Source organism: Zeus faber (assembly GCF_960531495.2).
Source record: "Zeus faber genome assembly, chromosome: 9".
In the NCBI taxonomy this organism is placed as follows: domain Eukaryota; kingdom Metazoa; phylum Chordata; class Actinopteri; order Zeiformes; family Zeidae; genus Zeus; species Zeus faber.
In genome coordinates, this window is record NC_137197.1 from 16,511,994 (window position 1) to 16,534,117 (window position 22,124).

Genomic DNA, 22,124 nt, shown 5'->3' on the forward strand with positions numbered 1-22,124 from the left:
GGCCGTTCAGGTTAAAAATAAATAATAATAAAAAATGAAGAGTGATCTGAAAAATGTCCATTTAGTGACAGTTTGACCAAAAAAGAAAAAATCACATTTCATTTCTGCCTCCACAACAAAATGAGGAAAAAGGTGGATGCGCAATAGGTGGGGGTGGAATACTACCTCCTCTATAACTATAATCTCAAACCGTCAGAATCCTTTTCACTCATCACATGTGGGGGGTGGTGGGGGGAGGGGGGGGGGGGGGTTGGGACTGTAATGACATCAATGGTTGCCGTGACAACGGGCAGGGGGAGGATGACAACGTCCTCTTGCGTCTTCAGAGCAGAGATCACACGAGCGCTCAGGATCCCCCGCTGCACCCAAAGCAGCCTTCAAGCGTGATAAACACTGGGAGGCAGGACTGGAAGGAACTCTCAAGTGGATTCAGAAAAATACGATAAAAATAATGATGATGATGATGATGATGATGATGATGATGACCACTCCACTGGAGGCGCTGGGGAGTGAGTCGGGCATGTCAAATTAAACTGATGGGTGTCGCCAGAGCAGGACCCTGGGATGACGATTAAGGTGATGATGATGCTGATGATGATGCTGATGATGATGCTGCTGATGATGATGATGATGATAATGCCACTAGGAGGTGAATGCCCCTGTTCACGGGCAGATTATTCGTTTTGCTGCGTTCCAGTTCACCAAACATCAACTTGACCCCATGACCGCGGACGGACTGACCGTTAAACAAGAAAACCACTTTGACCTCTACATAGATAGAACGATGGACGGATAGAAAGAAGCTGGCGACCCGCTCCCCGCGTTCAAGCGTGTTCGACATTTGTCAGCTGTGGACCATAACTTGTCTGTGTGTGTGTGTGTGTGTGTGTGTGTGTGTGGTGGGTTCTGCTGAACATATTTTGTCATGGCTGCCTTGGTCCTGAAAGGCAGCTGCATTGACGTCATGGCTCCCCACACACACACACACACACACACACACCAAAATAACAGGATCCAAACAGGAGGAATGAGGGTTGCTGCCGTTTCATTACTGCCTCATGACCGCCTCGCTGCAGATTACCCAACGCCTGCTCGTTTGCCTGAGTCTCCACCCTCGGCACAGCACGCGCGCACACGCACACACACCCTGATGAACCATTAGAAGCCGTGCGGCTGATTCACACACACTGATCAACCCCTTTTATGCGACATCTGCAGGAGTTCTGCTCTGATGAGGAGAAGAGAAGGGAAGCGAGGGATTGGGAGCAACACATGGCACCAACGAGGGCTGATGGGAGATTTGAGTGGATTTAAAAAACAAAAAACAAAAAAATAAAGGGTTTATATTTTTAGAAGGATCTCTACCAGTTCATGTGTGAGGATGGTGTTTTTTTTGATTGCCCCAATGCCTTCGGCCGTGTGCTCCTTTGAGATCAGCAGAAATGACGTTGCTTGTGGAAGCAGGCCCAAGAACCGGTGGACGCGGACACCAACCTATTACTGTGAATATAGTTTTGGGGAGGTAAGACTCAAGATCATCCATCTAGTTCCCAAATTCCCCGAGCTGCTCCGCCATGTGTGAATTCCTCCCTCAAGGTCAAACCGAAGGGCGTCGTTCGCAAAAATATAACAGCACAGCCGAGCCATTCCCACAGCCCCCGCCCTTGTTTTTGTGCCATCTCTCCGTGGTGGTGGAGGCGATGGTTCCCTTCTGGTCCAGGACCCTGCTGCTCTCCTACTCTTTCATCTCTCCATCATCCAGCTACCGGGTCATCACCCCGATGAATCCCACTCATTCCTGGAAGTCCCGCAGATAAGAGGAACCGACGACCAGGAGAGAAGATAAACAGGGAGGGGAGGATCTTGAACTCAGGCATGAGATCAACCGAGATTTTAATTTGAAACAGTTTTCGACCGAATAAGCATCAGCACCTAAAAAAATAATCTATATATATCCACACACACACACACACACACACACAAATTTGGTGTGTTTATTGTATGTCCATGTTAGGACCCCTTCCAAACCACATTGACACATGAGCGAAACAGCATTTCATTTTTTTTTTTAAGGATTCACTGGATTTCTTCGTGGACCTGGTGGAAGACGAACTTGAAATCGCAGGGTCCATCTCCGAGACCCTCAACAGAATTACAGCGGCTATGGAAACTGAACCGGGTTTGAATAAAAGCCAAGTATCACACTGAACGTTTGTGCTGTAGTAAACTATTAATGGGGTATTGTCCTCAACTTTACTTTATTACCCATCGTAGGCGGATTACACGATAAGAGTTTGAAGTTTTAGTCAATTGGGTCGAACGCATTTTAATCCATCAAATAACGCCGACCCAATAATGTAGTCCATCTAAAAAGCAAGCACGTGATGCAAACTCATCCAGTCTGTTACTTTATTTCAGATACAGTAGTACAGCATCCCAAATGTGAAGCGAAGTTCAAATAAAAATAAAAGCACAGTATCATATAGGACAATCAACAATCAAGGTTTATTTAGGAAAAAAATTAACAGGAAGGAGAGGGGGGGAGAGAGAAAAAAAAAAAAAAAAGATTCAAGGACAGACCGTCCATCTCCCCCCGACACGCATGACACATTTAACTTTTAATTCACCCTGAACCTCCCCGGCTCCGCCGCTCCAACACCACGCGGCCTTCGTCACATCCAGTCCCAATCCCACTTGGTTTAACGGTTGTCGTTGAGGCCCGGACTTGGATCAGTATGGATGTTTAAGAATAGGAGCAGGCAGGCTTAAGCAAAAACAAACGAGTGGCATCGGGGACAAAGAAGTGCCTCGGCCGTCCAGCCTGAGATCACTTGTTGTTTTTTTTTTTTTTTTTAATAAATCAAGATGCTTTATTCTAAAGATGAATTCGGAACGACAGGGTCACGCCGGGGAACACGACAGCAGGGAACTAAAAAACCCAAGCCAACGAGAAAGGGGGAAAAACAAGAAGCCATTCATTGTCAGTCATTGGCACAGAGAGCAATTTGTAGAATATTACAGAAAATTACAAACCTCCAGTATTAGTTTTTTTTTGTTTTTGTTTTTTTCTCCCCTCCTCTCTCCCCCTCGCAGCCGACAACCTTGACTTTCAGGGCCGCGAGACAATTATGAGAAACATTAGACTGAGCTGGTCCCTATTTACCGACTCCTGGAACATTGGCCCAATCTAATTCATTTGCTCGGCCAAATCAATGTTTACTGGGGGCGGAGGGCGGCGGCGGCGGCGTCATCACGACACGCAGCCTGCGAGCCAACTAGTTAAAAAGGACTCCACTGCCGTCCCCAGTTGTTATTATTATTTTTTTAACCAGCTATGTACAGGAACCATTCTGCGGGCCTAAAAGAGTAATGGTTTGGGCTGAATGAACGGCAGACATCACCCATCGCTAAAACCAACCACACGGGACATGCCACCATTCACTTGGGGAGATACAGCGGGGTCGAGGAGGCGGCGGGCGGCGAGCTGCAGAGACGGCGGCTGGACAACATGGCGGCCGGGGAGGCTGAGGGGGAGGAATGTGGCCAAGGGTTCAGATTAGCGGAGCAGCACATCGTCAGCATGCACACCACTAAATGCACTTTCATCACTTTTTGCCGTTTGTTTGAAGCGCCCATGTACAGCGAAGGGAAACAGGAAGTAGTTTGTGCTACGCCTGGACACGAGCTACTGCAGGACATAAAAAAAAGAAGAAAAAAAAAGAAAAACAAACAAAAACAAAAAGGTAAAAAGGATAAAACGAGTGTTGACAGCTCAGTTAATTCTCTATACATTAACCAGTTGTTCCTGAACAATAAATATCTGGTGAAGTGTTGCCGTTGTTGTCTCGGTGGTTCTCTGGTTTAGTGACGTGAGGCAGGTTACGCCAGAACCAGAACTGGAAAGAAGAAGAAGAAGAAGAAGAAGAAGAAGAAGAACGCAGGGAATTAAACCCGGCACAACAATTGTTATTTGAATTGAATCCATGATTCAATAGTGAGTATTGCAGCATAAACGTCAACAGGGCAAGTTATGAACTGCTGTTATAACAGACGTCAGAGAACGAGGTCAGTGATTTTAACGTTTTAATAAGTCCATTCAAATTCCCAACGAACCTTGGAAGTAACAAGGATTTTCTTGGGATTTTTTTTTGTGTAAAGTGAGTTGGGAAAGGCAGGCATTTTCCCCAACAGGAACGCAGGGAAGTTATTTTGACAAAAACAAACGTCGACGAATGAGACCAAAATGTTCATGCTGAAATGACGACTTCATCCTCATATTTCAGAATATATATTGACTTTTAAGACCCAACGCGTGACAGATCCAGAGCCCACGCCCGCTTACCGCTGATCGCCTCCTGGGCAAAATACTTGACGTCCATGTCGGTGTCTGTGGCGAGTTTCTCCAGCACGGGCTTCACCTCAGCCTGCAGGGCGCTGGGGACGCACAGGGCCACACGTTAAAAACAAACAAACAAAAACAAAGCAAAAAAAAAAAAAAACCCCACCACCACCAGCGCAGGAACTCCAGGGTCACGGTCCAGGGTCAAGGTCCAGGGTCAAGGTCCAGGGTCAAGGTCCAGGGTCAAGGTCCAGGGTCAAGGTCCAGGGTCAAGGTCCAGGGTCAAGGTCCAGGGTCAAGGTCGGGGGACTCACTTGCTGTCGAGGACGGGGCCGATCTTCTGCAGGGACTTGGCCACGTTGAAGCGCACGTTGGCCACCTGGTCGTTGGACATCTTGAGCACCACGGGCAGCATCTGCTTGGTGGTGATCTCCTGGCCGCACGCCTCCGACAGCGCCTGCGAGACCGCGGCCACACGGCGGGAAAAGTCAGACACTCATGGACCGGCGCCGGTCAGACACACCCCCCCCCGGGGTTTGAGGGAGCGACACTCACGTTGATGCAGAACAGGGTGGTCATCCTGTGCAGGTAGTTGGGGTCGTTGGCCATGCCCAGCACCTTGGGCACGATGGTGTTCTGAGCCCACTCCGCCCCAAACTTCTCCACCAGCTTCATCAGGTTGCAGGTAGCCGCCTCGCGGATCGCGTAAACTACAAACAAAAACATTTTTGGGGAATTTGGCTTAATATGCCCATAACTTGCATAAACAGAAACTTGACAGTAGTATGAGAATGACCGTAGGGCGGGGCCATATATTATTGTTGGGGGGGGGGGGGGGTGTCACAATTCTCCAAATCCACGATTCAATTTAATTTTAGATTTTAAGGTCCCTCATATTTTGTTCCACCACTGAGTCAAGTCTTGATTTGTAAAGATAGAAAAACACTGGTTTCTTCATAAGTAACTTTTATTTGAATATTAAAAATGATAAATAACAAAAACATAAAAGTATTTCAACAACCCACCTAAACCGAGCTTGAACAAAACTAGACTTTAGAGTTATACACAATAAGTTACTTATTACACTCCTTTTTAGGTACTCACCAAAATAGGCACAGAAAAAAAGAAGCTATTCTTGCCGGAGAGGAACACTGGTATTAGAAAGGTAAATAACTACCTGCATCTCCACAGCTCTGTTCAGAGCCACATTTTCACCAAAGAAAGCAAATAAAAACTTTATGTATTTAATTTTTTTTACTCCTTTTCCTGCTGCTCTGCTGCCGAGCAGATGGAATATCATTCCTGAATAAAACCCGCCTGGCACAGTGCGTGAGCAGGTGGTTGGGAACCTCCGAACTAGAGGACATTCCATCGGTGATGGTCAGGATTATTTCCCGATTTCATCACCACATCGGTGGATTTACTGGACATTCTGGTGAAAGGTGCACTCTCCCTTGCACACACAGGGAAACACACCGGCGCGTCACAAACCGTTACTGGGAATATTTCTCTCTAATGTGCGGAAATTCCCTGTGCAACAAACTGGATGAACCTATATTAAATATTCAAATTCTATTGGAATTTCGTTCCTGCAGCCCTCGTGCCAGGTTGGAGGGTGCAGCGTGCGTGGAGGGATGCGGTGCAGCGGACCCTCTGGAGCCAAACCCAGCTCTCCCAACTCCGAACCAAATTTCATCAAAGTCGGTTCAGAGCCGGTGAGCCGCAGACCCCGCCCAACGCACACTTCATTTGTTTACCGGCGGATCTTGACCGCCCCAATATGGCGACCATGCTGGACAATATTACACACAAAATTTGTCAAAACATGTTTGATTAAGTCGACCGGCCCTGTTTATAGCCAGTAAGGCCATTAACCAATGACTTGCCCGTGCTGAACATCAATGTAAGATGGATGGAAAAGAGCCATCTTTGCAGATATTCATCTGGCCGTAGTGACACTCAAGTTAAACCTGGGTGGGTCAGTGTACAGTTGGACGAAGAATTGTTTGGAAAATGTGTTTGAGTCAGTCAAGCAACAGACGAACAATAGAACAATGAAGATGCTCGGGAGCGATTCACCGAGCAGCCTCAGCCACGTTCTGATTAACACTGACTGTATAGGTCTGTGTTGCCCAACGTGTGGCTGTGAAGGTACTGCAGGTGGGCAGCGAGGGGGCATTTACAATTAATGTATAAAATATTTGGAATTTTCAATTTTGTAATTAAGTTTGAACTGACCATTAAAAATGCATGATTAAATATTTACATTAAAAAAAAAAAGGAAATCAGAACTAGCAAACAAGTCATGAGTTTTAATTATGTGTTATTATTCATTTATCTGACCAAATTTTTTATCCAGATCATATCTTATATCTGGCTGTCGAGTTGTGATTAAAGGTTTGGGTGGCTCGCTGAAGATGTTCAGATCTCAAATCTGGCCGGGGACATTCTTAAGTTTGGGAATGGCAGGTATAGATGCATTCAAATAAATCAGTAGGTTTATATTATGTGATTCTAATGATTCTGGGCTGATTTCTGCAGTGCCGTCCTCCATCTCTGAGGGGCTTATGTAAGGGTGACACACACACACACACACACACACACACACACACACACACACACACACACACACACACACACACACACACACACACACACACACACACACACACACACACACACACACACACACACACACACACACACACACACACACACAGTGATGTAACCCAGCGAGCCCTTTGTCCTCAATACCCAGAGTAAGTGTGTGTGTCTGGACGCCATTATAATTGGAAAAAAGTTCAAGCCGTGAAGGAAACACACTGGGAACGAGAGAAAGAAAATGCCCCATGTTCTCAAAATAGACCAGTGTGTTTTCTCATGATCCAGATATGAATGCAGCTCTGTTGCAGGTCAGCTTAGGTGCAAAATGTGTCTAAACTGGAGGAAGCCAAAAGCAAAACAACTAACTGGTTCAACCCAGCTGCACATTAAACACATTTCCCCCCCCGGGTCATTTTGGCAAATTGTGTCATATTCCATGGCTTTTCTGTGACTGGGAATCTACATTTCAAAAGGTGTTCCAGGAGGAACAGGAAGAAGGAACCTGCAGATAGAATACAAGTCCAAACCCATTGTGGAGTCTTAATGCTCCACAGTGTTACCAACCCAGCAGCAGAGGACTAAAATCACTGAAAGGGAAATATTAAACAACTGAAAACTGGCTGTGCTTTATGTGAGGAACCCCCAAAGGGGCAGAAGGATTATGGAGGGGGGCGTCCTACCGTGGTCGATGAGCCAGGCCATGCACAGGGTGTTGAGCTTTTCGTCGAAGAACTCTACGCCCTGAAAGACGAACAGAGGCTTGGTTCAGATTCCAGAAAACAGTGATGTCTGACGAAGGTTACAGAGCAAACATCGGGGATAAGATCTGTGACGTAGGTACTGCATTCTCAGAGAGCTTGTGGCCAATAAGATAACAATATTTCCCACTCGCAAACCGCTGGAAATGAGTTACACCGTTTTGTGTTCTGGAGTGGTTGCTGCAGATTTATTTTACCTCAGATTGGAGAACATCTTGTAAATCTAAGCACAGTAGAAGTTTTATCTCCAATTAAGGAGCTGATGGTTTTTCCTCTGGCTACTTAATGTCATTGCACACATATGTTGACGACACGTTTTTTTCTTTGGAGACTCACCAGCTGTCCTGCCAGCAGAGGCATGTATTCTATGATAGCCAGACGGACCCTCCACTTGGCATCTTCTGCCAGCTCCACGATGGCGGGGAGCAGCGACTGGGACAGCTGACGGATGCCGATAACCTCGTTGACACAGTCCAGATTGGAGATGATGTTGAGGCGAACCTCAGGGCACTGGGAAAACAGGGAAACGAGAATGATGACTCGCTCGCTGTCGAGATCCAAGAAGACCAAAATACCACATGAAATCAGAGCTGATGGAAATGACGCAACAGAAAGAAGACTTTTCCTGAGTAGAACGTGGTTGTTTCCAGAGCAGCTCTCTCTCACTATCAAGTCTTCAACTCTGCCAAAGCAAAGTTTGTTGAGATGCAAAACAAAAAAGGGCTTTGACAACGACTAAAGACCTCCCCCCTCAAGTAATGTAATCTGGGCTAATTTATTGGTTTACATGCAATTGCCTTACAAGAAGCTATTTGAGACAAAGTTGGAACAGTCATTAACAATGAACAGTAGGGCTGCATGATATTGGAAAAAACTGACAATGCAATTTTTTTTCTGTCACACTAGCTTCAGGAAGTATTCAGACCCCCTCATTTTTCACGTTATGTTACAACCTTATTCTAAAATTGATTAAATACGTTTTTACCCTCATCAATCTATACAGAATAACCCACATAACCCACAGAGCAAATTTTTTTTTAAATGTCTGCTTATATATAAAAAATAAGACTGAAATATGACATTAAGGCAAGTATTCAGAGCCTTTACTCAGTACTAGCACCTTTGGAAGCCATTACAGCCTCGAGTCACTTGGGTGTGCCGCTACAAGCTCGGCACACCTGTATTTGGCGAGGTACTCCCGTTCTTCTCTGCAGATTCTCTCAAGCTCAGGTTGGATGGGGAGTGTCGGAGCACAGCCATTTTCAGGTCTCTCCAGAGATGTTCCTCCAGATGTGACGCTTGGCATTCAGGCCAAAGAGTACAATCTTGGTTTCATCACAGCAGAGAATCTCGATTCTCATGGTCTGAGAGTCCTTTAAGTGCCTGTTATGTGCTTTCAAATGAGGATTGGCTTCAATCTGGCCAGTCCACCATGAAGGCCTGATAAAGGCAGAATGCTGCAGAGATGGTTCTCCTTCTGGAAGGTGCTCCTATCTCCATAGAGGAACTCTGGAGCTCTGTCAGAGTGACCCTCGGGTTCTTGGTCACTTCCCTGACCAGGACCCTTCTTCCCGTATTGCTCAGTTTTCCCGGGTGGCCAGCGCTAGGAAGCCTTGGTGGTTCCAAACTTCTTCAATTTAAAAATGGTGGAGGCCACTGTGTTCTTGGGGGCCAGAATTTGTGTACCCTTCCCCAGATCTGTGCCCGACACAATCCTGTTTGAGGTCTACAGACAATTCCTTCAAACTCATGGTTTTTGCTCTGACATGCACTGTCAACAGTGGAAACTGATATACAGTAGGATTGTGTGTGCCTTTCCAAATCATGTCCAATCAATTCAATATACCACAGATAGATTTCAAACAAGTTGTGGAAACATCTCAAGGATGAACAATTGATACATTGATGCACCTGAGCTCAATCTTGAGTGTCGTAGCAAAGGGTCTGAATACTTATGTAAATGTGATTTCAGTTTATGATTTATTATTTTTAATTTAATAAGATTTTAGAATAAGGCTGTAACATAACAAAATTAGGAAAAAGTGAAGGGCTCTGAATACTTTCTGAAGCTACTGTATATTGCAATATGAAAAAATATACAGGAATTTTCACCAGGTTAACAATATGCTTATTCTTGGCACATTTAGGTTACAATGAGTTAACTGTCAACTGTGACAGGAAGGTTTTTCCCCCACCCCTTGATTTATAAAAATAAATATTACTAAAACATTTTTTTTAAATCTGAATTCATGCCAAACATTCGAGTGTTTGCTGCAGTCAGCCATGGTCCAGGATGTTAACAGAAGTGTACGCGCACCCCAATACCGTTTCTATCGATATGTCACAAATCAGCGGCAGAAGCTTTGCGGCATAATTTTACACCACGGAGCTTTACGTTATCTGCATGTGGGAGTGATGTAAACAAACATGGGGGAAACATGGGGCTTCGGGACATTACTCATTGGATGGATTATTCCAACATTTTCCTGTCTGCTTCAGCGCCGCGCCAACATGGGGTGAGCGAGTCGGAAGTGCGACTGAAATATGCAAAACTTAGAAACTGATGAGCAGAACCGAAATGCAAGTGTCTTATCGAATCCACAATTCTTGGAAAACAACCCTTAAATCGGAGTAAATTATTTCATATCACACAGACTTCTCTTGTAGATTAGTCATGGAGAACCGTGCAGGTTTTCCTTTTGTATCAAGCAGCAAAAAGGTTGTAGCATGACGTAAATTTGCCTTACTTGGCATCGCACGCCCTGCGATGTGACTACAGGTACTCCTCACTTAACGGCCAAGTTATTTTCCTACAACCAGGTCGTGAAGCGAATTGGTCGATAAGCGAGGACCCGTGTTATTTCACGGTGATTGCCAACGCTAGTTTAGTGAACACTGACAGACTGCGGGAACGAGACTGAGATTGAGAAGGGTGATGAGCTGCTTGACAGGAAGCCGCGGCACACAATACAGACTGGTCAGAGAGCTGGTTGTAAGGCTGAACGGTCGTTAAACAGGTCGGTCGTTAAGTGAGGAGTACCTGTATTACACGTGCACATCGCGATGATGACGCTGAAACGATGTATCGTGCAGCCCTAGTGAACAGCCAGATAGACTGTTCACATTGTGTTCATCACATATTGCTCTGTCAGGAACACTGCTCTAACTCTGCATCTCAATTCGATGTTTTCATTCGCTTGTCATAGAGGAACAAATCAGCCAAATGTGGCACAAGGGACAATTACTCATATTCAATCACCCTTTTAATGATACGTTGGTTACTAAACTCAAAAGCCTGATGTCAATTCTCGACTGAATGTTCTCCATCATCCTCCCTTTTTACCCTCCACCCGCCCAAGATGAATGTTCCTTGATTTTGACAAATTTGCAACAGAGTTTGAACTGTTATCTTGCTAGATCCCTTGTTGTGTTTTGTACTTTGAAGAAAATGGGCCATCTTTAAATAGGACTTATTTAAAGTAGCAGAAATGGCAGCTTTGAAATACAATCTACCTTCATTTCAAAATCAGCAAAACTAGCCCCTTAAATCTATTGAATTGACAAGGCATGATTAGGTTTTTATTTTTATTTTTTTTAAACCAGGGTAACTGGTTCCAGAAGACCCTGTTAAGACTAGGAGGGGAAATTTGCAAAGGATTTCTTCACCTGCAAAAATATGCATTTAAGGCTGCATTACAGAAAAGTAATGCATTATCCCCAACTTCATACTGTTACTATATTACGCCTCTACCTGCTTGGACACAGTATCCACATTATCAATGAATGTTTCTAATATTTATGTGTAAATATCTCATGAGTAAATATTAGGGGTGCTAGGATATCCAATGTGAAATCGATCAAAATGAGCGTTTGATAGCGAACTCAAGCAGGCTTTGCAATTCTCCCAGTATTTATGTGCGTTATATTGTCCCACATTTTGAGTTTATATCTGGGATCGGCAAAATCATTCTGCTGTGGTAAGGACATCGACAACAGGCGGAACAATACCGCGGACCAGCTCGGGGTTGGACAGGCAGCCGGTGACGTGATCGGTGAAGCCGCAGGCGGACTCATCACGGCGGCGCTGCCTGTTTGTTTCCCGCGTTTAATTCCACTTTTCGTGCAGCAGAGTCGCATCACAGCTGCACCAGTCTAGCGGAGTTGGATTTCACTTATCACAGGATGAGAGTAAGGCGAGAAAGAAGGCTCTAGATCATAGGCTTTCACAAGACGGTGGCGGAGGATTTGGTGTCAAAGGCAAAAGGGTAAAATGTCCGGTGTTTATTAACCAATAGGAAGAATTCCTCACGTGGCATCCCTAGTTCTCAACTGTAGGGAACATTGTGACAGCTCAAAGAGCAGCCCTCTCCAGAGAATGTGAACACACTCATCTTCTTAAATAAGAATTAGAAAATGTTAATGACAATTATCGGGGCATAAAACCAATGTGCAAATTGTTGGTGTGGTAAATGTTCAACATTTTGTTTCAACATTGTTCATCAATCTACAATTATTCTACAATCTAGTGTGATGAGGTTCGTAACTGTTGAAGTGTATAACGGGATGCATGATTAATTGTAAATAGAAAAAAATAATTGCGATCTCGATTCATATAAATCGTCATCTAAACAGAGATCAGTTGCATTAAAACACTCGCTCCTACTCCCCTATGCATTCGCGTCACGCTGCTTTCACGTGTTGATTTCTTTGCTTTGAAGCAATCACAGTTGCCATGTCAATCACACTTATTATTATTAGACTTGCATCGGGCCTGTTGGCGCAGCGTACGGGGCGTGGGACGACATGTGGTTTTCTACTGGCTACATGGTGAAGCCTCCTAGACACATCGATATTGCCGTAGGGAGGAGGAGTATTGAAAACAACAGCGATTTAAATATTTTTTTAATTACTGAACTTATGCAAATTATAGCAACCCAGCAACAAACTTCAATATTGAGTTATGGTCCATAGTGCCGCCTACTGGCAATAGAAAATGACATGTTTTATACTTTGATGTACTCCTCCTAAAAACATCATACTCCTTAGTCTGATGGTTGCAGAAGTGCACAGCTGCATCAAAGGGTATCCTGCCAGTACCCACATCGTGCGCAAAGCGAGTGCCGCTCATTGCTGCTTGCAGCTCTCGCTTGGAATTGTCATTAGGGATGCTAATTTAGAACTTTTTTTCTGACCGATAGTCAACCGTTTGCACTTTACAAGTTATAATTATAAAATATGGGGAAGCATACATATATTTATATATGCGAACACAGCCCCCCGTGCGATCGGGGAGAGACGTGGAGCAGGTCAGTATTTGGAGATATTCCTCCAAATAAACTGTTTTTAGTTGTTTTATTTGGTGGGACGGGGTCTGAGGAACTCATGCCCCGTTCCTCTGTACCCCTAGTAAATATTGTGTAAATACCTTAAGTCAACACTAAAATATAAACAAATTCACAATACTGAAGTATTCAAAAAAATATTGTGATTTGACTTTGTGAATATTACAGGGTGTAAAATTAACTTTTTTTTTTTATGCACTGGCCACTGTGTCAGGTGGATTGTCAACTTCTAGGAGCCGCTTAACTCTTTTAAATTAGCAATTTTTAAAAATCAATATTAGAGGTTAATATGATTAATTAAACATAAGATCAGGGATGCAATGGTTAACGGTGTGCAATCTAACCATTCGGTACGCCCCCTACGGTTCAATACGCACACGTGAACCGTGTGCTTTATATTATGAACTTCTCTTCAGACACTCGCACAAGGCACTTGCCTCACTTCCCTCTCGCCTATCCTCCCACACTCTGACTCTCCACCGGGAACCCGCCCCCTCGACACCTGGGCTAATTACCCACGATGCTGGACACCCTCCAATCAAATGAACTTATGCAAATTATAACAACCCACCAATTAACTTGAACCTGCCTCCCCCTTCCTGCCACAGTCACACACAGAGCATTGCACTAGTTATTTATGGCAGACTTCTGTCAAAACATTTACACCTTTTTTTTCCTCAAATATAAAGACACTGAAACCGTTACGTTACCCCAAAAATGTGATACATACTGAACTGTGGGCCCACTGTACGATCCCTACATAAGACACGTAATAGGCTATTTTTAATCTATTGTAACAAAATACTAATCTTGTGTAGCCAGACTTCTGTGTCAAACGCAAGATTAACAAAATGCGAACAGAGCGGCAAACGCCACTGTGAGCCTCACATTCAGCAACTCTGCAAGATCACCCACATTTGGGCGGGTATTCATTTTGCACCGTGCCTATTGCGATTGGATACATGAATGTGACGAGGGCTTATTTATGCTAAAACTGAAGTAAAAGCTATAAGAGCCAGTTGACCTGTTAGCTGTACGGGGCATTAATTTATCCAGTAAAAGGACCAAGATTTAGTGGCATCTAGCAGTGATTGCAGATTGCAACTAACTGAATACCCCTCCACTCACCCTCCAGTTCCAAATGTGTAGGAGAACCTACGGAGCTAACATGGTGGTGCAACATGGCGGGCTCTATGAAAGAGGCTCCCTATGTAAATATAATATTATACACCAATTAAAACATACTTGTGAAAATTTCTGTTCTATAATCTTACACACTGGTCTTTTAAAAGGATGTCCGGATTCCCACTACCCCCTCATCTAGATACAGCTTTTTCAAGCTGCTTACACTAATAGGCATCAGACATTCTGCTTACAGTGACTCATCTTCTAGTCAGGCCAGATGGCCGTCATGGACATCTGGTGACTAAATGGCGTTAACAAGATTCAGGTAGGCCAACACACGCAGGGCAGGACGGGCTAGAACTCAGCTTAAAGAAGCCTCGTCAACATCTCCATCAGAACCCCAAACACATGTGTGTCGGGTGATTGAGGACTTGAAGTATTGTACCAATAAATAGGGTTGGGTATGGTTTGGTTTTTTCCCCCGATACCGGTGCTTAACAGATACTTTTAAAAACACTGTCGGGGGCTGAACTGATACTTAAGGGAAAAAATAAAACAAAGCAAAAAAACAACAAAAAAAACAACACATGACAACAACACAACACAAAACCTATCCTAACTACAACAACTTAACAACTAACTCTACCCTTGAACCCTGCTCCCTTAACAACATTTTCTTTTAAATCTGACAAAAACATCTTGGGGCAAGAAAAAAAACAAAACAAAAAAAAAAAAAAAAATAATGGGGAAAACAACAAATAAATATAAATTAAACATGGCAATTTAAAATAACTAACGTCTGTTGTATTTTTGCATTGTAGGAGCCCTGTTTTCAAATGGCTAGAACAGGATGAGTATGACGGGCGGATGGATCACTGATGAGGGCTGTCTACTACCTGTCCTCAAATAATATGCCAATATGGTTTCAGTACCCAACCATACCAACAAATGGAAATAACATGAAATTAATTTCCTTTACCTCATCCTTAAGCTGGGCCAGGAAGAGGGGCAGTAAGTGCTCTACAGTGTTGTCCTTGCCCAGGATGGTGGAGAGACCCATGATGACAGAGGCGAGGGCTGACTTCACATGCTGGTTGGTGTCCGACACCAGCTCCTGGTAGGTGGGAGAGTGGGGGAGAGGGACGGGTTGGTCACTTATCAGGCAACATTACAAGTTTATTTCCACCTTCAACAAACCACTGAATTGGTATATGCACCCGCATCAACATGTATTCAAGGTGAGAAGTAGCTCAAACGAAAATATTAACCAACAGAGTTATATCGAGACATTAATGTAGAAATGGCAACCTTTAAATGTCAGAGCTCGATGCGGGCAGTAAAGAAGAAATAATTAACCTCAAGCTGTGACAGTTATCGAGTTGTCTTGGCAATTTGAGGTCATGTGTATCAGTTTGTTGCTGCCTGTATCGATGCGTTCGACTGTTGATGGGATAAGCAGAACGTCCATTGTTTGTGATGGAAATAACTCTGCTTCGTGTAAACTTCCCTTTGGAATCATAACACTTTACAGACTGACAACTCACGTTGGATCTTTAGCCTCAAATTAAACATTACCGTACAAGTTATTATAGTTCATGGCTAACAAAACAAAAATTAAAAATCTCATCTAGTTGTAACCATGGTTCACAGATATGCTGCCTTTACAACTAGTTTTGCTGACATTGGCCCTCAATAAGGTTGTGCAATGAATTAATACATCAAAACCAAATAAAGCAAGAAAAAAAAAAAATCATTGGTTATCCTGAGAGCAGGCAGAGATTTGACAGTGGGATGCTAACGCACTGATACAACAGTGCCCCCTACTGTCCAAAAACGAAAGCACACCCATCACACATTCTACCCTCATAGCAGATGTTAATTCTGTGAATGCCGCTAATGCCGAGTTCAGACTACAAGATATTAGCCTGATTTTCCACTCCGACAGGTTTGAGGTTCATGATCACTGAACAAAGCCCCAGATCGGAGGCAAATAAAAGCGCGTGAGGACCGCATGACTTAACCAAAAGCCTTGCGGGAACAACAAAGATGCTATACTATAATATTTTCTCCTCCTGACTTACTGCAAATGAAATGATCGTTCTATCAGATTTAAAAGCTGGAGCCTCTGAGATAATGCCATGTCCAGGGCTTAAAGGAAAAAGAAAGAGGGGAAAAAAAAAAAAAAAAAAAGCTGAGCTGGGGGGGCTGAACAAAAATAATTGCACTGATTTATTATTTGAATGAAACTGTATACTACAACAACACCACTTGTTTTTTGATTGCAAACACAGTCAGTTAATGATGCCGAAGTGGCAGTGGTAACTGTTGCTCCCAGTAATGTGGCTGTATGTCTGAGTTCGGGGGCAGCAGCTTTGTGGCTGGGAATTGCATTACTCTCATACCATCGGTATATGAAATACAGCTTTGCTCTGCTGAACATGATTGGATAAACCGCATCCAAAACAACACCCCCGAGAATAGTTTGTTAATCTAAAACAGCCACACGCCGGAAATCAGGTACAGTGCCGGAGAACTTTAAGCCCTCCATGTCTGGTTTATTTACCTTGACGCAAGGGAGGATGTGATTCATGATGATCTGCTCACGACTGTCTTCTGGCAAGTTCTCACAAAACTCTTAAGTAATAAAATAAAGCAGTGTTATTAAAATAACAAAATCATTAACAACACTTTAACAATCATTATCTACACTTTAAGGACCAACTGTTTGTACTTGGCAAAACGCTACACACAAAGGAATACTTTCCAATCCAATCATAGTGAGATAGCAGAAATTGTTGCAGAAGTTTTGGTAAAACACAGTGATTGAAGAATTCCAGCATAATTGGAGGAAACTATACTATATAATATTAGTTATATGTGAAAAACAATATTTGGTGGAACCTTTGACTTTGTTGGCTGCAGCAGCACGGACTTCAGCTTCACAGTCCTTTAGAAGATTCTGGAACGCTGGAACCAGGTCGTTCTTGGTGATCTCTGGACCCACTGCTTTCTGGAGCTGGAGATTCAGACAGATGACAGTCAATAAATAAATTCTTACAGGTAAATGTCACGCCAGAATAAGGATTTGGTGTACCGTGTTGTAAAATCATTTAAAATAGGTCCTTTGTAAAAATCTGAGCAGATTGAATTTTAGACCCATACTTTTGGCTCGATACTGACTAGTCGGAATAAATATAAATAAATAATAAATAAATAATAATAAATACATTTTTTATTTGTCACATACATATACATACTTGCATATATGTATGAAAGTATGTTTATGTATGTGACAAATAAAAAATCTTGAATCTTAAATGATCAACTAATATCTACTACATCTGACACATACAGTATTACCAATTCTAATGCCACGGGTACACTACACAACTTTCAAAGCTGTCAGATCGCTGTACTGCTCACATTATGCAACTTTCTGTCTTATGATCGGGAATCTTGTACTTTCACACTACATGACTGATTGGCAGGTCTCCAAACTACGTTTTATTGCAAAAACACATGCGAGAATTGACAACAAAATGACACAATACCATGAGCGGGACAGGAGTATTATATTTAAAAAAATGTGTATTAGACTCTTGATCACTTAAAAAAAAAAATCTATATCAAAAAAAGTGAATAAAAGCACAATTTAAATAAGAAATATATTAAAAAACCTCGAGAAGGAAGGTAAAATAGGTATGTTGTGTGTTTCTGGCTGCTGCTCCGTGCACTGCCGCCTCCTAGTCTCCCCTTATCGACTCCTCCCCTCACCCCATGTCTGCTCTCATTGGTTGTAGCTTGTTGCGTCACTCCCGACACGATATTCAACATGCTTGATATCTCGCCGGCATCTGCACACGCTCGGAATGCCTCGTGAGCAGTTCATATCACACGCTCGCTGCTCAAGGGAGCACGCTATGAATTTCCTCTGATCTGGGGCTCGCAATCTCCAAACACCTGTCTGCGAGCGGAAAATCAGCCCAGAATCACAGAGTCTGAACTCGGCATAACTAGTATAGACCACGGGACTTTCTCAGATTTTCTAGCATCACTGCAATTTTCAAGATCTTATGACAATCATAAGGAAATCTTTCGTCTTGTATGAGCCGCCATAGGGCTACACCTTATCACTGGATGAGGATAAAAAAAAATTCAGAGTCGTCCTTCGGCTTGCAGGTTGCAACCAGTTTAAAACCAAAATAATCCTACGTCAACGTCTCCACCATTCAAGATTCAAGATTTTTATTTGTCACATACATATACATACTTCCATACATATATGCAGTGAAATGTAATATATCGGAGCAGGCAAGACTGGCCTGTAAAAAAATAGACGTAAAGGGGGGAGCTGTGGTTTTTCTGGATCACAAAGCACTATAACGTTAACATTCCACAACTGATTTCAATAAGTCGTTTTTATATTGAAGGGGCTATTATGATCTACATGAAGTAGAAAAAAAGGTTTGGAAAAGTTATCCTACACCAGGAACATTCAAATGTAGCGGCGACGTTGACATACGATCCAAAGGTCTAGGACCACATCCATTTCTTAATACCCCCCCCCTCCAAATATTCACTTTAAAAACCTACACCTGTTTGTATGTGAAGGTAAAATGTGAAGTGAACCAGTACAGCTGTGAAATGAAGTGTGTGGGAATAGAGGCAGTAACATTTAACACATTAAAGTTGGAGTGGAGCCGAATCCAAATAAAGTACAAATAGTGAGGTTTTACGAATATTTATTTGGTATAAATGTTTTAAAGATTATTTGGGGTTTTTTTGGGAAGAAATAAACCTTCAGAAAAATGGCAAATCCGACCCAAACCGTGGCGCTCAGCTTCAAAGATGAGAAACTGAAACACGTCCAGTTTCTACGGAGACAGGTCTTGTAATTCTAAAATTCATAAATTCTTCTTAAAAATGCCACTCGAGACTTTAGATGTCTTTTACAGTTAGGGGTGCAGTGCGATGCATCAGCCACCAGTGCTCCGCTTGCCCGTCGGCTGCACAACAGTGCAGAGCCAGAGGGAACGAGAGGGAGAACGGCCAGATATTTTTTATCCAGCAATGTTACGGATTCCATGTGGGAAAGGGGCTTAATTCAAATGCTTTAGAAAGTGTTCTTGAACGAATAATTTACATGAAGTTAAACTGTGCAATTAAAATGTCTTGAATTTTGAATGGGCATGCACTAGTTTATACTAAAAAATGAAATAAAAAAGGACTGACTGAGCCCCTTTCTTACCTCTGAGAACTTGTCAGCAACCATGTAGCGGACTCTCCATGACTTGTCCTCTGCGGCCTGGCGGAGGGTGGGCATGACCAAGGTCTCCAAGTCTTCCTGAGGCAGCAGAGTGGCGATGCTCACGCATGCCTCCACAGCTAGGAGCCGCACAGAGTCCTGGTGAGAGAAAGCAATGGAATCTGTTTAACCAACACAACTCATCTAGATATCAGCAGAACTACAGGATAAGGAGTGGGGGGGTGTCAGAAGGATGCCACATGTACCTGCTCATCAGAGGCCAAAGCAGTGAAAAGGGAAATGATGTCGCTCTTGACATAATCCAACTCCAGGACCTTTGCAAATTCCCCTAACTTGGAGGCGGCAGCACGGCGAACCATGGGAGTGTCATCCGAACACAAGGTACGGAAATGCCTGGAAACCAACCACAGAGCCATTAAAACACTGCGACAGACAACACCCTGAGCGCTGAATCTACCGGCCTCTACAAGAGTTGACTTACTGGCGGATCTCTGCCTTGACGGTGCTGGAAACACGCGGATAGCAAACACTAAAGAGACCACAGGCGGATGTACGAGAGGTGAACCAGTCACCGCTGGCCAGCCGCTTCACCAGTGGCTCAAAGTGAACCTCCAGGTCGACTGGGGAGTGCTCCTGGGATATCTTGCGCAGAGACTCCACAGCTTTGTCTCGCACCACCGTCTCCTCAACTGTGGCCAAGCTCTCCAAAGGAGGCTGCACGGGAAGAGAGGACACGTTAGTGTTTGCGCACACTTCAAACCTTTGTATTACAACCCACACCATCTACATATGTACGCCATCATTCTGAATACCGAGCCAGCTTTTCACCAACTCCAACAAAGTCACAAGAAGTCTAATTAATTTCCATAGAGTTTGAAGCAGCATGCCAAATGCTCTGACCCTCCTCAGTGCGAGATTTCCGCAGGCTCCAGATTCAAAAGTTTTTTAACTTTTGCGACAAATTCCATTTTGGGATTCAGTGTGAAGTCAACTTAATGACAAATGTGTAAAGAGATGTATATATGATGTGCTTAGAAATTGTGTGGAACAACATTTTGAATAAATAGGGCAATCAGCAATTTTATATATATATATATGAAAAGCCTCATGCATTTAATTTGTAGCATTCTTGTCTTGCAAGAAAACTCACCAGGAGACAGTGGACATATTCGGGCCCGCCCACCAGCATAGTGAAGTTGCCTAGCTGCTCAGCAAGGGCAAGAAGTACCTCATCTTCATCGTAGATGGTATCTAAAGTGACAGGAAAATAGCATAAGGAATGTCCAAAAACAGACATTACATTAGTCTCCACAAGCAACCACACAATCATGAAATTGTATGACCCATCATGTGTTTTATCTACCTGTGAGGAAGGGCAGCAGCTCGGTGCGGGTCCTCTCAACCCCCAGAGCCAGGGCGATGGTGGACAGCTTCTTGATGCTGTTCAGTCGTAACTGCATACAAAGTGAGAAGCTGTGAGTTCCAGTGAATAAAACGAAACAAATAATAATAAAAACCATTACTCATGTGTGTGTATTTACATAAACATACACACACAATATATATATATACACACACACACACACACACACACACATACACACGTAATGGTTTCTACTATTATTTTTATACATAAATATATAAATACACTTAGATATACATACATACAATTGATACAAACGTGAACAAATTGGTTTTTTTTGTGTGAAGCGTTGATTCGGAGGCTGATTGTTATTTCTGGGGCCTAGTGTATTATTTATCTTTTGCCAGTTATTTCTACATTTTAAGTTGAATCGCCATTTTTTTTTCTTATTTTATAGTTATTGCATTGTTTTAATATGAGCTACTCTAACATCGCAATACCACTCCGTGCATGAACGAACCACCCATCTATCTATTTATCTATTTATCGATCGATCGATCGATCCACCCATCTCTTCGGCTGCTGTGATTACAGCCATTATCTGCTCCTGCTGCATGCTAACACTTGCTAGCCGTCGCACCGTCAGCTAAGCCGGTATCCGGGTTAGATTGCGTTCGATATATATCCCTTATCCGACGTCTTTGTGTTAGTATATCCCCTGATCAGCTGGCCTTTCGGCCACCCCTTCCTGCAGACACCACGTAGACCTCAGCGGCAGAGGGCCCGCGGCGGCGGAGCGGGTTGCGACGAGGCCGGGCCTCGGCTTGGGTTAGCCTGCGTTGGCTAACCAGCTAGCCCCGTAGTCTAATGAACCCAAACACGGTACGTGCCGCGGAATACCTCCACCCGCCGCCGCCACCCTGCCAGGTGGCGGAAGACCCAATCCCGAGCCCTACCTGGACGTCCTCGTTCCGCAGCTCGTCGATGAGCACGGCGATGGGGTACAGGGAGTCGTCTCCTTCAGCTCCTGCCATTTTGGATTGTGTTGCAGTTGCCGAATGGCGCCGTCGCGCTACGGGGTTTCTGAGAGCCGGCGCACGGCCCCGCCCTCCCCTGCTTCGTGCTGCGTTCGGCGTCGTGCGGGAACCCCGGGACGAATCGTTCGGGTTGGTCGGAACAACTTGGGAATGTTTCAGGAGCAGGCACGGATATACGTATGCTCCGGTGGAAATGCCAATGCGGTACATTTGCCCGAGTTAAAACGCCGAGTATTTCTTTTACGTCAACTTTTGGTGATGACATCTTTTTAACCATCGCCCGAATTCTG

General features: G+C 43.8%; 1 protein-coding gene across 1 annotated transcript; it reads right to left on the reverse strand.

The window, feature by feature from the left end:
* Nucleotides 1-2,486: 2,486 nt before the first annotated feature.
* Nucleotides 2,487-21,863, reverse strand: ppp2r1bb (protein phosphatase 2, regulatory subunit A, beta b). Its single transcript, XM_080006503.1, has 15 exons — nt 21,754-21,863; nt 20,798-20,888; nt 20,585-20,685; nt 19,916-20,148; nt 19,680-19,827; nt 19,417-19,572; nt 17,070-17,184; nt 16,732-16,802; nt 15,148-15,282; nt 8,038-8,211; nt 7,624-7,684; nt 4,895-5,049; nt 4,654-4,796; nt 4,343-4,434; nt 2,487-3,896 (listed from the first exon to the last, which is right to left on the reverse strand). The coding sequence occupies exons 1-15, from the start codon at nt 21,829-21,831 to the stop codon at nt 3,880-3,882; spliced, it is 1,770 nt and encodes a 589-aa protein (XP_079862629.1). The 5' UTR covers nt 21,832-21,863; the 3' UTR covers nt 2,487-3,879.
* Nucleotides 21,864-22,124: the final 261 nt, after the last annotated feature.

Excerpts from the sequence above, each read along its gene's own strand:
- ppp2r1bb (XM_080006503.1), bottom strand. The coding sequence starts at position 21,831 with ATGGCAGGAGCTGAAGGAGACGACTCCCTGTACCCCATCGCCGTGCTC. Across the intron at positions 20,149-20,584 it reads AATATGTCCACTGTCTCCTG|CCTCCTTTGGAGAGCTTGGC; the intron begins GTGAGTTTTCTT and ends CTTCCCGTGCAG. Across the intron at positions 4,435-4,653 it reads GGCCCCGTCCTCGACAGCAA|CGCCCTGCAGGCTGAGGTGA; the intron begins GTGAGTCCCCCG and ends GTGCGTCCCCAG.